Below are 15,817 nucleotides of genomic sequence, written 5' to 3'. Positions count from 1 at the left end.
CCTTTGAGGTAATATTCACACATGATGTGAGAGACCCTTTGAAAGTAATGAAAGAGACTGAAGTCGGAAATCCCACATTTGGACAGATTAAATCGTTTTGGTGAGTTAGCGAAACAGCACCAGAAGAGGACAGAACATGGAATGAAGCTGGTGACAGATTAAAAAAAACAAAATCCGACGTTTTCATGGTGAGATGACATATGAATATTGTTGAAGGTAATCCTTTCGAAGCCATGTTGAGTGGTCGCTATGAAATTGAGAAAAAGTTGAGTCAGGTAATCTATCCGGTGAAGATGACGAAGAACAATAATCTGTATCGCATATGTCATGCGAATATTTTGAAACTTTATTATAATAGAGAGAAGGAAAGGGAGGAACATTTGTTAATTACTGTCCCGTCGATTAAGGAATTAAATCCAGGTGGTGTGGTGTTTGATGTGCCTCAAAATACGTAAAACAATTAGAAAGGCCTTGAGGAGTGGGTAGGTTAGTGAACTATCCGCCTCAGGACCAAAGAACGCAACTGAAAGCTTTGTTAGAGCAGTATGAGGGCATATACAGGAGTAAGATATGGAAGTCTAATGTTATTGTACATGAGGTAGACGTAGGGAATTCTATTCTGATAAAACAACTCCCCTACAGGTTTAATCCTTTCAAACCCAGGCAGGTCAAGAAGGAACAAAGATTTAATTGAACCAAGTCAAAGCGAGTCGAGCTTGCTGATTGTATTAGTTCCCAAACCTGGCAGGACTTAACGATTTTGTGTGGACTATCTGAAGGCCAATGTTGGAACATAATCGGACTCATAACACAGTCCAGGTTTGGGGGACTCCACAGAGAAAGTTTGACAAGCAAGTTGCATTACTAAGTTTGACTTACTGCGTGCTTATTGGTAGGTAACTTTATCAGAGAGAGTGAAATAAACTTCTGCGTTCATAACCCCAAATGGGCTATGTCTATTTAACGTAACGCACCCAATAAATGGCAACGACTCATGGACTGATTTGTGGCTGCGTTAACAAACGGTGCAGTTTATCTGGATGATGTAGTGATCTTTCATGAGTCCTGGAAATATCGAATGTTACAGTTGGCATAGTTCTTAGAACGATTCGGAGATTACATGGATAAAGTATGGATAAGATTAAACAAATAACAATGTTATAAAATAAATACATGCATATATATACATACATATGTGTGTGTGTGTGTCTCTCCCTGTGTGTGTGAGTATGTGTGTGAACGTCCGCGTGTGTGTGCAGATGTTCACATGAGCTTACATTACTGTCTCATGTATTCAATGGTGATCGGGTTAAGAATGAGAAAAAAACAAGTGAAACCATCCTTTCATTATCATGGTTCACTTTTTTTCTTAAGGTGGAGGTGTTATGAAGTTGCAGACGTGTACTGTAACTTTTTGAAAGAGTGAAAGCGGGCAAACGCTTTTCATGACAGAATGTGCTGTTCAAAGCAGCCTGGTAAAGGTACTTTTTCTTTATATGAAAACTCTACGCAGCAGAAGATTGAAGATGACCCAGGTATACTACACACACCGGAGGAACCACACCTCACTCTGGTTTTAATTTTTTTTTGCTGTAAATTTAATTGGGGCCTCATTGTTGTCAGTATTTTGTTACAGAGTGGGAGGTCGATAGCAATCTTTTGAGAGAAAGGAGGCTGAGAGTTGTAAATAGTGTTTTTTCACGTTCATTTTATAGTTAAAGAATAACTTTTTTATTATTTAAATAGTGGAATGGAGGTAGTTGTCTGTCATTCATACAATAACAGATAACGAGGCGAGGTGAGCTGTTCAGTGCATTTTGCTTAATTAGCAGAATTGTTCAACGCCGTGTTGCAACAATTCTTCATTCACTTAATGATGCAAATCAAGTTTCGCAGCTTCAGCCCTCCGCGTTTGAGCGATGTGAATAAGAATTGATTTGACTGGTGGTGTCTTGGTGTTGACCAACAAGCAGCGTAAATTGTGTCTCTGACTTCAACCCAATGCGAACAGCCAGGTTCCTTTCCAGTCTTTCAGCTAAGAACGTGAAGTAACGGATGTCCTCGTTGTGATAAACAAAATGCCCTCTGAGTGGAAAGCATGCCCTAAAAGGGAAATGTACAAAATGAGCCAGCGACATTAGATACAGGCTGTAGTTTGTGTGCGTTAGAGCATAGACTTATAGAAGCCACGAGCACACGAGAGGCCTATCGATCCATTGAATGTAAAATGTGAGATCAAATCCGAAAGGGGCATGATACCCAAAATTATAACTGGAAACTTTGATTGTACGGGGACTTCAAATGGCTTATCCAATAGCTCTTTGAAGTTTGAAAGTTCTACTGACTTACCACATCATCCGGCAATGTATTACAGATCCCCACCACTCTCTGGTGGGAAACATTTCTCATCAACTCACCTCCACACCTTGAACTCATAGAAAACCTTCCACAGTATGGAAGCTGTGTGCTCACCCATCAAGTCCAAACTGATCCTCCCAAAAAGCATCCCACAGAGATCCAACCATCCCTGTATCACAGCAGTTCCTATGGTGAATCAACACACTGTGAAAATTTAGTATGTCCAATTTAATAACTTGCACATGTTTGGACGTGTAGGAGGAAATCCAAGCACCCAGAGGAAGCCCACGCAGACACAGTAGAGTGTGCAAATTCCATCCAGTCACTCAAAGCAAGAATCAATCCCATCCCCTGACGCTGTAAACCAACAAGAAGGACAACTGAGCCGCTATGCCACACCAAAATATTTGGTCGTCTATTTCAAAAAGTCTAACCTCGATATTGAACCATCAGCTGAAGGGAGTAGCTGCTTTCTGTTCTCTCTGCCCGTGCTCCACACATTGTTACACAAATCAAGCAGGTCTTCCAGCGAGCTTTTGTACTTCAGAGAAAACATCCCTAGCATATCCTGTAATAAAATGTCTAATAGACTATTGAACAGGAGAGGACAGGAACAAGTTCTTTTGCCCATCATGTGTGTGCCAAGAATTTTGAACTAATCCCATCTACCGACACATGGCTTTTTCACCACTATTATCTGCCTGTTCATGCTTCTGTCGAAATAACTCTTTACCCTTTCTGTCAAATCCACTTCTACCACCTCTCCATGGCAATATGTTCCAGGTACCGACCACCTTATTCATATAAAACTCTCCTCGTACATTTCCTTTCCACTTTTTCCTCTCTCACCTCAAACTGAAGCCAAACATTTGACATTTCCGCAGTGGGGTTAAAAAAGGTTGCCTTGATGACATATCCACGTGTGCCATCATCTCGAACACTCGAGAAAAAAACAATCCAAGTCTCATTTCTCCTGATACTTGATGGAATCAAATGCATGCAACATCCTGGTAAAACTTTTCTGCACTCTTGTGCACTCTTCTGTCCTTCCTATAGTGTCGTGTTCAGAGAAAAGTACTCCAAAGGTCGAAAAATGAAAAGGCCATCAATGTATCTTGCTCATTTCAGAACTTTCCCCTTCCTTTCTGTCATGATGTTAAGACATGGATTTAAATGTGAACTGCGATATCGACAATTAATATGTGTCAGTGTCATCTAGTTTTATTGACATGGCTGAGAAAGCGATTGTTCATGTCTCATTGCATTGGCAACATCAAACGGAGCCCGAATTGCTGAGATGACAAATTTCTGCAAGGTTTGTGAAGGTTTATAGCTCAGGTTGAGCTTTAGTTTTGCTAGCTGAGCTGTAGGTTTGATATCCAGATGTTTCATTACTTGGCTAGGTAACATCATCAGTGGCGACCTCCAAGTGAAGCGAAGCTATTGTCTCCTGCTTTCTATTTATATGTTTGATCTGGATGGGGTTCCTGGGGTTTGTGGTGATGTCATTTCCTGTTCGTTTTCTAAGGAGTTGATAGATGGCATCGAGATCTATGTGTTTATTTATGGCGTTGTGGTTGGAGTGCCAGGCCTCTAGGAATTCTCTGTCTTTGCTTAGCTTGTCCCAGGATAGATGTGTTGTCCCAGTCGAAATGGTGGATTTTTTCATCCATGTGTAGGGCTCTGAGGGAGAGAGGGTCGTGTTTGTTTCTTTTGTGGCTAGCTGGTGTTCGTGTATCCTGGTGGCTAACTTTCTTCCTGTTTGTCCTACATTGTGTTTGTGGCAGTCCTTGCATGGAATTTTGTAGACGAGGTTGGTTTTGTCCATGGGTTGTACTGGGTCTTTTAAGTTTGTTAGTTTTTGTTTGAGAGTGTTGGTGGGTTTGTGTGCTACTAGGATTCCGAGGAGTCTCAGTAGTCTGGCTGTCATTTCTGAAACTTCTTTGATGTATGGTAAGGTGGTTAGGGTTTCTGGCTGTGTTTGGTCTGCTTGTCGTGGTTTGTTCTTGAGTGCTACAGCGGGCGCACAGAGAGGGGAGCCGGAAGGTAAGCGGAGACCAGTTTAAATTAACGTTTCCCTTCCCACAGTCTGTGTCTTTTTTCAACTAGGAGTGGGAACCCGGGAGTCGTCAACAGAGGCTTCTGGGAAAGTAAGAAGTTTGAGTGGAGAAGGAACCCGAGACACTACACGAGTGTCTCCCACCCTCAATCCTCCTCTAACCTAAAAAAAGGAATCAGTTGGCTGAACAGGTAAGCTACTTAGTGTTCTTGTTTTGGAGACTAAGTGTAGAGTTATGCAACGCGGGCCGTGGAATATTCCTCCTGCAGGATGTTTAAGGTAGGGGTGACCACCGATGCTCCTGCCAACTTCACCAGCAGGAAGTGCAGCCAGCTCCAGCTCCTCGCAGACCGCGTTAGGGAACTGGAGCTGGAGTTGGATGAACTGAGGATTATTAGAGAGGCTGAGAGGGTGATAGATATAAGCTACAGGGACATAGTTACGCCAGAGAACAGAGGTAGCTGGGTAACAGTTAGAGGTGGGAAAGGGAGGAAACAGGCAGTGCAGGGATCCCCTGTGGTCATTCCCCTCAACAATAAGTATACCGCTTTGGATACTGTTGGGGGAGATGGCCTAGCAGGGGTAAACTGCAGTGACCGGGTCTCTGGCACGAGGTGCAGCTCTGAGGCCCAGAAGGAAAAGGGGGAGAGGAGGAGAGCGCTAGTTATAGGAGACTCTATAGTTAGAGGGACAGACAGGCGGTTCTGTGGACATGGGCGAGACTCTTGTATGGTTTGTTGCCTCACGAATGCCAGGGTCCGAGACGTCTCGGACCGTGTCTTCAGAATCCTTAAGGAGGAGGGTGTGCAGCCAGAAGTCGTGGTGCACATTAGCACCAATGAGAGAGGTAGGAAGAGGGGTGGGGAGGTCATTCAGGAGCTCAGGCAGTTAGGCTGGAAGCTAAAAGCTAGGACGGACAGAGTCGTCATCTCTGGGTTGTTGCTGGTGCCACGTGACAGTGAGGCAAGTGCAGTTGAACACGTGGCTGCAACGATAGTGTAGGAGGGAGGGCTTCAGGTATTTGGACAATTTGACTGCATTCTGGGAAGGTGGGACCTGTACAAGCAGGACGGTTTGCACCTGAACCAGAAGGGCACCAATATCCTGGGAGCACTCTTCGGGGGGAGGGGGGGGCGTTAAACTAATTTGGCAGGGGGATGGGATGCGGACTTGTAGTCCAGCAAGTAGGTTAGCTGTTTTTCAGGATGTCCAAGAATGTAGGGAGGCTGTGGAGAAGGTAGCACTGACAGGGAATACTTGCGGACACAGAGATGGCTCAAGTTTGTATACTTCAACGCAAGGAGTATCAGAAATAAGGTGGGTGAATTTAAGGCTTGGATCGGTACTTGGGCCTACGATGTTGTGGCCATCACAAAAACATGGATAGAAGAGTACAGGAATGGTTGTTGGAGGTTCCTGGTTACAGATGTTTCAGTAAGATTAGGGGGCGTGGTAAAAAAGGAGGGGGGGTGGCGTTGCTAATTAGAAATAGTATAACGGCTACAGAAGGGCAGTTCGAGGGGGATCTGCCTTTGGAGGTAGTATAGGCTGAAGTCAGAAATAGAAAAGGTGCTTACTTGTTTGGTGTTTACTATAGGCCCCCCAATAGCAGCAGAGATGTGGAGAAACAGATTGGGAAACAGACTTTGGAAAGGTGCAAAAGCCACGGGGTTTTAGTCATGGGCGATTTCAACTTTCCAAGTGTTGATTGGAAGCTCTTTAGATCAAATAGATTGGACGGGGCGGTGTTTGTGCAGTGTGTCCAGGAATCTTTTCTAACTCACTATGTAGATTTCCCGACCAGAGGGGAGGCCATATTGGATTTGGTACTTGGTAACGAACAAGTGATGGACTTGTTAGTGGGTGAGCATTTTGGTGATGGTGACCACAATTCTTTGACTTTCACCTTGGTTATGGAGAGAGATAGGTGCGTGCAACAGGGCGGGTTTTACAACTGGGGGAAGGGTAAATATGATGCTGCAAGACAGGATCTGAGGAGCATAAATTGGGAGCATAGGCTGTCAGGGAAGGATGTCGTTGAAATGTGGAACTTTTTCAAGGAACAGATACGACGTGTCCTTGATATGTATGTACCTGTCAGGCAGAAAGAGATGGTCGTGTGAGGGAACCTTGGTTGACGAGGGAGGTTGAACTTCTTGTCAGGAGGAAGAAGGAGGCTTACATAAGGTTGAGGAAACAAGGTTCAGACAGAGCGTTGGAGGGATACAGGATAGCCAGGAGGGAGCTGAAAAAAGGGATTAGGAGAGCTAAGAGAGGGCATGAAAAATCTTTGGCGGGTAGGATCAAGGATAACCCCAAGGCATTTAATGCGTCTTTGAGAAACAAGAGAATAACAAGAACAAGGGTAGGTCCGATCAAGGACAGTAGTGGGAGACTGTGTATTGAGTCGAAAGAGATAGGAGAGGTCTTGAATGAGTACTTCAGTATTTACAAACGAGAGGGACCGTATTGTTGAAGAGGAGAGTATGAAACGGACTGGTAAGCTAGAAGAGATACTTGTTAGGAAGGAAGATGTTGTTAGGAAGTGCACCCATCTCCAGCTCCTCCAAGACCGTGTTAGGGAACTGGAGCTGGAGTTGGATGAACTTCGGATCATTCGGGAGGCAGAGGGGGTCATAGATCAGAGTTATAGGGAAGTAGTAACTCCAAAGATGGCAGATAGATGGGTTACAGTGAGGGGGACTGGGAGGAAGCAGCCAGTGCAGGGACCTCCTGCGGCCATTCCCCTCAAGAACAAGTATACCGTTTTGGATACTTGTGGGGGGGATGACTTACCAGGGGTAAGTAACGGGGCTCAGGTCTCTGGCACGGAGCCTGTCCCCGTTACTCAGAAGGGAAGGGTGAAGAAGAGCAGAGCAGTAGTAATTGGGGACTCGATAGTTCGTGGCACAGATAGGCGGTTTTGTGGGAACGAGAGAGACTCACGTTTGGTATGTTGCCTCCCAGGTGCAAGGGTACGTGATGTCTCTGATCGTGTTTTCCGGGTCCTGGAGGGGGAGGGGGAGCAACCCGAAGTCGTGGTCCACATTGGCACCAACGACATAGGTAGGAGGAGTGCTGAGGATGTTAGACAGGCTTTCAGGGAGCTAGGTTGGAAGCTTGGAGTTAGAACAAACAGAGTTGTTGTCTCTGGTTTGTTACCCGTGCCACGTGATAGAGATTCGAGGAATAGGGAGAGAGAACAATTAAATGCGTGGCTTCAGGGATGGTGCAGGAGGGAGGGGTTCCAGTTTTTGGATAACTGGGGTTCTTTCTGGGGACGGTGGGACCTCTATAAACAGGATGGTCTACACCTGAACCTGAGGGGAACCAGTATCCTTGGGGGGAGGTTTGCTAGTGCTCTTGGGGGGGGTTTAAACTAACTCGGCAGGGGCATGGGAACCCAGATTGTAGCTTCAGGGTGCAGGGCCTGGAGTGTAGGGAGGTGAGGAACATGGCATCAATTTCCAAGGAGGGTGCCTGTAAACAGGGAAGTGGCTTGAAGTGTGTATACTTCAATGCAAGAAGTATACGAAATAAGGTAGGTGAACTTGCAGCGTTGGTTGGTACCTGGGACTTCGATGTTGTGGCTATTACGGAGACATGGCTAGAACAGGGACAGGATTGGCTGTTGCAGGTTCCGGGATTTAAATGTTTTAGTAGGTTTAGAGGTGGGGGTAAAAGAGGGGGAGGTGTGGCATTGCTTGTCAAAGATAGTATTACAGCGGTGGAAAGGACGATGGATGAGGACTTGCCATCTGAGGTAGTTTGGGCTGAGGTTAGGAATAGGAAAGGTGAGGTCACCCTGTTAGGAGTCTTTTACAGGCCTCCTAATAGTCCTAGAATCATTGAAGAAAGGATTGGGAAGGTGATTCAGGAGATGAGTGACAGTAATAGGGTGGTTGTTATGGGGGACTTTAACTTTCCTGATATTGATTGGGAAAGCTATAGCTCAAGTTCGTTAGATGGGTCAGTGTTTGTTCAATGTGTGCAGGAGAGTTTCCTGACACAATATGTAGACAGGCCAACAAGAGGTGAGGCCATACTGGATTTGGTTCTGGGTAACGAACCAGGCCAGGTGTTAGAATTAGAGGTAGGTGAGCACTTTGGGGATAGTGACCATAATTCGGTGATTTTTACACTTGTGATGGAGAGGGATAAGTGTGTACTACAGGGCAAGAATTATAGCTGGGGTAAGGGAAATTATGATGCGGTGAGGCATGACTTAGGATGTGTGGCTTGGAAAAGTAGACTCCAAGGCAAGAGTGTAAATGATATGTGGAACTTGTTCAAGGGGCAACTATTGAGTGTCCTTGATAATTATGTACCTGTCAGGCAGGTAGGAAAGGGTCGTGCGAGGGAGCCGTGGTTTAATAAGGAATTGGAATCCCTTGTTAAATGGAAGAGGGCGGCCTATCTCAAGATGAGACGTGAAGGTTCAATTGGGGCGATTGAGAGTTATAGGGTAGCCAGGAAGGACCTGAAGAGAGAGCTAAAAGCAGCAAGGAGGGGACATGAAAGGTCCTTAGTAGATAGGATTAGGGAAAACCCTAAGGCTTTCTATAGGTATGTTAGGAATAAAAGAATGACTAGGGTAGGAATAGGTCCAGTCAAGGATAGTAGGGGGAAGTTGCGTGTGGAGGCGGAAGAGATTGGGGAGACACTGAATGAATACTTTTCTTCAGTATTCACTCAGGAACAGGGCATTGTTGTCGATGAGAATACTGAGGCACAAATAAGTAGAATGGATGGCTTTGAGGTATGTAGAGAAGAGGTGTTGGAAATCCTGGAAAAGGTGAAAATAGATAAGTCCCCTGGGCCTGATGGCATTTATCCTAGGATTCTCTGGGAAGCAAGGGAGGAGATTGCAGAGCCATTGGCCTTGATTTTTATGTCCTCTTTGTCTACAGGAGTAGTCCCAGAAGACTGGAGGATAGCAAATGTGGTTCCCTTGTTCAAAAAGGGGAGTAGGGATAGCCCTAGTAACTATAGGCCGGTGAGTCTCACTTCTGTTGTGGGCAAAGTCTTAGAGAGAATTGTAAGGGATAGGATTTATGCACATCTAGATAGGAATAATGTGATCAAGGATAGTCAGCATGGTTTTGTGAAGGGCAAGTCGTGCCTCACAAACCTTATTGAATTCTTTGAAAAGGTGACGAAGGAGGTTGATGAGGGGAAAGCGGTAGATGTGGTATATATGGATTTTAGTAAGGCGTTTGATAAGGTTCCCCATGGTAGGCTACTGCAGAAAATACGGAGATATGGCATTGAGGGTGAGTTGGAGGTTTGGATTAGGAATTGGCTGGATGGAAGAAGACAGAGGGTAGTAGTTGATGGCAAAGTTTCTTCATGGAGTGCCGTCACTAGCGGTGTTCCGCAAGGATCTGTTTTGGGACCATTGCTGTTTGTCATTTTTATAAATGACCTGGAAGAGGGGTTAGAAGGTTGGGTGAGCAAGTTTGCGGATGACACGAAAGTCGGAGGAGTTGTTGACAGTGAGGAAGGATGTGGCAGGTTACAGCAGGATATAGAGAAGCTGCAGAGCTGGGCAGAAAGGTGGCAGATGGAATTCAATGTAGCTAAGTGCGAGGTGATTCACTTTGGGAAGAATAACAAAAAGATGGGGTACTGGGCTAATGGTCGGATACTTGGTAGTGTGGATGAGCAGAGGGATCTTGGTGTCCATGTACACAGATCTCTGAAAGTTGCCACCCAGGTAAATAGTGCGGTGAGGAAGGCATATGGCGTACTGGCTTTTATTGGTAGAGGAATTGAGTTCCGGAGTCCTGAGGTCATGATGCAGTTGTATAAGACTCTGGTACGGCCGCATCTGGAATATTGTGTGCAGTTTTGGTCGCCATACTATAGGAAGGATGTGGAGGCATTGGAACGTGTGCAGAGGAGGTTTACCAGGATGTTGCCTGGTATGGAAGGAAAATCGTATGAGGAAAGACTGAGGCACTTGGGGCTGTTTTCACTAGAGAAAAGAAGGTTTAGGGGTGACTTGATTGAGGTGTACAAGATGATTAGGGGGTTAGATAGGGTCGACAGTATGAACCTTTTCCCGCGTATTGAGTCGGGTATTACAAGGGGGCATAGCTTTAAATTAAGGGGGGGTAGATATAGGACTGATGTTAGGGGTAGGTTCTTCACTCAGCGAGTCGTTAGTTCATGGAATGCCCTGCCAGTAACAGTGGTGGACTCTCCCTCTTTATGGGCATTTAAGAGGGCATTGGATAGGTATATGGAGGATAGTGGGTTAGTGTAGTTTAGGTGGGCTTGGATCGGCGCAACATCGAGGGCCCAAGGGCCTGTACTGCGCTGTATTCTTCTATGTTCTATGTTCTATGTGTTGGGCATTTTGAAAAACTTGAGGAGACAAGTCCCCAGGACCTGACGGGATATATCCTAGAATTATGTGGGAAGCAAGAGAGGAAATTGCAGAATCGTTGGCAATGATCTTTTCGTCTTCACTGTCAATGGGGGTGGTACCAGCGGACTGGAGAGTGGCGAATGTTACGCCCCTGTTCAAAAAAGGGAATAGGGATAACCCCGGGAATTACAGGCCAGTTAGTCTTACTTCGGTGGTAGGCAAAGTAATGGAAAGGGTACTGAGGGATAGGATTTATGAGTATCTGGAAAGGCACTGCTTGATTAGGGGCAACCAGCGCGGATTTGTGAGGGGTAGTTCTTGCCTTACAAGTCTTATTGAATTCTTTGAGGAGGTGACCAAGCATGTAGATGAGGGTAGAGCAGTGGATGTAGTGTACATGGATTTTAGTAAGGCATTTGACAAGGTTCCCCATGGTAGGCTTATGCGGAAAGTCAGGAGGCATGGGATAGAGGGAAATTTGGCCATTTGGATAGAGAACTGGCTAACCGGTCGAAGTCAGAGAGTGGTGGTAGATGGTAAATATTCAGCCTGGAGCCCAGTTACAAGTGGAGTTCTGCAGGGATCATTTCTGGGTCCTCTGCTGTTTGTAATTATTATTAATGACTTGGAAGAGGGAGTCGAAGGGTGGGTCAGTAAATTTGCAGACAATACGAAGATTGGTGGAGTTGTGGATAGTGAGGAGGGCTATTGTCTGCTGCAAAGTGACTTAGGTATGAGGCAGAGCTGGGCTGAGGAGTGGCAGATGGAGTTCAACCCTGTCAAGTGTGAGGTTGTCCATTTTGGAAGGACAAATAAGAATGCGGAATACAGGGTTAATGGTAGGGTTTTTAGTAAGGTGGAGGAGCAGAGGGATCTTGGGGTCTATGTTCATAGATCCTTGAAAGTTGCCACTCAGGTGGATAGAGCTTGTAAGAAGGCCTATGGTGTATTTGCGTCCATTAGCAGAGGGATTGAATTCAAGAGTTGTGAGGTGATGTTGCAGCTGAACAGGACCTTTGTAAGGCCACATTTGGAGAACTGTGTGCAGTTCTGGTCGCCTCACTTTAGGAAAGATGTGGAAGCTTTGGAGAGGGTGCAGAGAAGATTTACCAGGATGTTGCCTGGAATGGAGAATAGGTCGTACGAGGATAGGTTGAGAGTGCTAGGCCTTTTCTCATTGGAACGGCAAAGGATGATGGGTGACTTGATAGAGGTTTATAAGATAATCAGGGGAATAGATAGAGCAGACAGTCAGAGACTTTTTCCCCGGGTACAACAGAGTGTTACAAGGGGACATAAATTTAAGGTGAAGGGTGGAAGGTAAAGGGGGAATGTCAGGGGTAGATTCTTAACCCAGAGAATGGTGGGGGCATGGAATGCGCTGCCCATGGGAGTGGCAGAGACAGAATCATTGGTGACCTTTAAGCGGCAATTGGACACTTATATGGATATGTGCTTGAGATAGGACAAATGTTCGGCACAACATCTTGAGCCAAAGGGCCTGCTCTGTGCTGTACTATTCTATGTTCTATGTTCTATGAATCTGCGCACTGTATTTTTAGAGTATCCGTTCTTCTTGAAATTTCTGCATTTACAATGTTTGATGAATTCCAGCGTTGTATGTTGCCTTGTCTTCTTTGATGTCAGGAATGTATGTAACACAAATGGAAAAGCAGGTCTGCCCAGTTAATCACATGGTTCTTCACTGCATTATCTTTCTTATAAAATACGTGAAACGACTGGAGCTAGGACAGAACATAAGACAAACAGGTTCATTAATATCATCAAATGCAGACATTAGGCCATCCACCTGTGCTCTCAGGGAGGTACACAAGCAAGAAGAATGCAAATTTCTACCTCCCTGTTCGGACAAGAGTTTGTTGTGTTTACAACAGTGCAGACTACTTGCAGTGTATTCTCACAATTACTTGTGAAGGCCAGAACTGTGTGCACTGCTCCAAATCTGGCCGAAGGTGGATATATTTGGTTTAGAAATGTTCAGTTTGTTCCTAAATTTGAAATAGTTGCACAGCAGGGCTGTGAGGTTCTCTATTAGTTTGCCAACAATGAGTGAGAAGGTATTGGAGGCTTTGGCAGGCTTAAAAGTGAACAGGTGCCCAGGTCCATAACTCAGCAACGTTTTTCCTCAGCGAGTTGTTAGGATTTGTAATACGCTGCTTGGGAGATTAATGGAGGTGGATTCCACAGGAAGGTTCAAAAGAGACCCAGTATATTCCCCACCGTAAAATATGCATTTAACTGGGAGGGGCATACAGGTTAAAAGTGGGTGTATGCTGCTTAACACTTGCTGGAATCTGGACAGACACACGCGGTCTAATGGCCTTCCTCTGTACTGTAATATTCACGACCGATCTGAAAGGAACAGATAGACATGGTTAGTTTTTGGAGAGGTGGTACCCGCTCTAGGAGAACAGACACATTATGTCATGACCAGCAATGTTAGTCTGAATAATGCAGAAGGCTAGGTTAGGAGCAGGACAGATAACGCAAAGTTTTTAACATGCAGTAACTTTCAGATACCAGACCAGAAGATAGATTAGCAGAAGTAGCCATCAGCTAGGAGAAAGTGACAACTGCAGAAGTTGTAGGTCAGAGTCTAAAAGTGTGATGTTAGAAAAGCACAGTTGGTCAGGCAGGATCCGAGGAGCAGGAGACTCGACCTTTCGAGCATGAGCTCTTCATCAGTAAACGTCTCCTCACCAAAACCATGGATCCTGCCTGACCGGGTGTAATTATCCAGCACCACACTTTTCGATCCACACTCAGCCCATCAAGTCTGCTCTGCATTCACTTCGATCATGGCTGATGTGACTGATATGATCAGGCAGGATCCATGGTTTTGGTGAGTAGACGTTTACTGATGAAGAGTTCATGCTCGAAAGGTCGAGTCTCCTGCTCCTTGGATCGTGCCTGACCGGGTGTAATTATCCAGCACCACACTTTTCGATCCACATTCAGCCCATCAAGTCTGCTTTGCATTCAATTAGATCATGGCTGATGTGATTGGCCTCAAATCCACATTCCTGCATTTTCCTGATTATTCTTCGATTATCTCCTTGATTAAAATTCTGACTGTCTGAACCCGCTTTGAACTACCCCTAATACCCGTATACCTTTTCTCAGGTGAGAGAGCGGAAAATGTTCTCAATACTCCAGCTGTGCTTCTCCAAGAGTCATGTAGAATCTCAGCAAATCTTCCAGACGTCTATACAGTGAGAGAGCCGTCTGAGAGTTCGCGTAAGACTCACTTTCTGTTCTCGTGATCAGGCCCTGCTCTATTGGTGGATGCAATGGCATGCTACTTTCTGATAGATGGAAACGAAAATCACTGCACTGATCTCTGTCTGTTGTCCATTTCCAAGTGCTCATTGGGTTAGGGTTGTTGGTCAGTAGCTTATGAGAAAATAAGAAAATGTCAGGGTCACGTTGATATCTTGTGGCTCCTATGCAGATACATAACAAAATCCTATCTTCCAGCCAATGCAATGATACAGTCCATAACCATCCCTGTGGAAATCCATTCCCATTGACAGACGAGACCCATCAGAGGGAAATAAAAGACAAAAGGGATAAAGAAACCATAATGAAATACGGTGGTAGTTAAAAAAGGAGTTGGTTTGGGTGTTTTGGGTGGGGCACTGAGGAGGCTTGTAGGTGATACTGCTCATCCGCATCTCGTGTGCATATCCTTCAAGTTGGGACATGACATGAGGAAGGAGGGGGGACATTGGTACTTTTGCCGAATCTTGGTGTGGATGATCCATTCCTGCCAGAATCCCTTGTCCAATGCAGTCACAGAGAATAAAAGCTGGGTCCGGTCTGTGTTCTGGGCGAGTAACATGGACCAAAAAGAGCCTGTGGTGTATTGCATTTGGTATAATGAGTTCTAACCGAATACTGCAAATAGCACAACTGCTTTCAGTAACACTAATTAAGAGATATGAAGAACAGAACCACACACAATGCACCCAATGTGATCGGACTGAGGGATATGGAGATGCGAACTGTACTTTTTCCTGAAATGTGACAAGCTTCTCGAACGTTGTTGAGCTGCTCGAATCTAATAGAATATTGTCCAGGCAAGTGGACAATATTCTATCAGACTCCCTACTCGCGCCTTACACTTTATGGGCACGTTATATGCAGTGAGGAAATGAGTTGCTCACTGCAGGCTTCCCAGCCTCTCTCTTGCTTTTGAAGTGACAGTCGAATGATGGTCACTTTGGTAAGAGTAACAAAAAGATGGGGTACTGGGCTAATGGTCGGATACTTGGTAGTGTGGATGAGCAGAGGGATCTTGGTGTCCATGTACACAGATCTCTGAAAGTTGCCACCCAGGTAAATAGTGCGGTGAAGAAGGCATTTGGCGTACTGGCTTTTATTGGTAGAGGAATTGAGTTCCGGAGTACTGAGGTCATGTTGCACTTGTATAAGACTCTGGTGCGGCCGCATCTGGAGTATTGTGTGCAGTTTTGGTCGCCATACTATAGGAAGGATGTGGAGGCACTGGAACGGGTGCAGAGGAAGTTTACCAGGATGTTGCCTGGTATGGTAGAAAGATCGTATGAGGAAAGGCTGAGGCACTTGGGGTTGTTTTCATTGGAGAAAATAAGGTTTAGGGGTGACTTGATCGAGGTGTACAAGATGATTAGGGGTTTAGATAGGGTCGACAGTGAGAATCTTTTTCCACGTATGGAGTCAGCTATTACAAGGGGCCATAGCTTTTAATTAAGGGGGGGGGGGGTAGGTATAGGACAGATGTTAGGGGTAGGTTCTTTACTCAGCGAGTCGTGAGTTCATGGAATGCCCTGCCAGTAGCAATGGTGGACTCTCCCTCATTATGGGCATTTAAGCGGGCATTGGATAGGCATATGGAGGATAGTGGGCTAGTGTAGGTTAGGTGGGCTTGGATTGGCGCAACATCGAGGGCCGAAGGGCCTGTACTGCGCTGTATTCTTCTATGTTCTATGTTCTATGTTCTATAAATACATTGTCGATTGTCAGGA

General features: G+C 45.4%; 1 protein-coding gene across 1 annotated transcript in view; it reads left to right on the top strand.

Moving 5' to 3' along the window:
- The window catches only part of LOC148138228 (uncharacterized), a 90,685-nt gene that overhangs the window by 28,134 nt on the left and 46,734 nt on the right, over positions 1–15,817 (top strand). Inside the window, exon 2 of the mRNA XM_087981927.1 lies at positions 4,468–4,608. Within this exon, the coding sequence (XP_087838053.1) occupies positions 4,468–4,608 (141 nt within the window). The remainder of the gene's footprint in view (positions 1–4,467; positions 4,609–15,817) is intronic.

Source organism: Chiloscyllium plagiosum, unplaced genomic scaffold, assembly GCF_037043375.1.
Source record: "Chiloscyllium plagiosum isolate Xiang-an unplaced genomic scaffold, Cpla_swu_hap1 HiC_scaffold_41, whole genome shotgun sequence".
In the NCBI taxonomy this organism is placed as follows: Eukaryota; Metazoa; Chordata; class Chondrichthyes; order Orectolobiformes; family Hemiscylliidae; genus Chiloscyllium; species Chiloscyllium plagiosum.
This window is presented reverse-complemented; position numbering and strand designations above follow the sequence as displayed.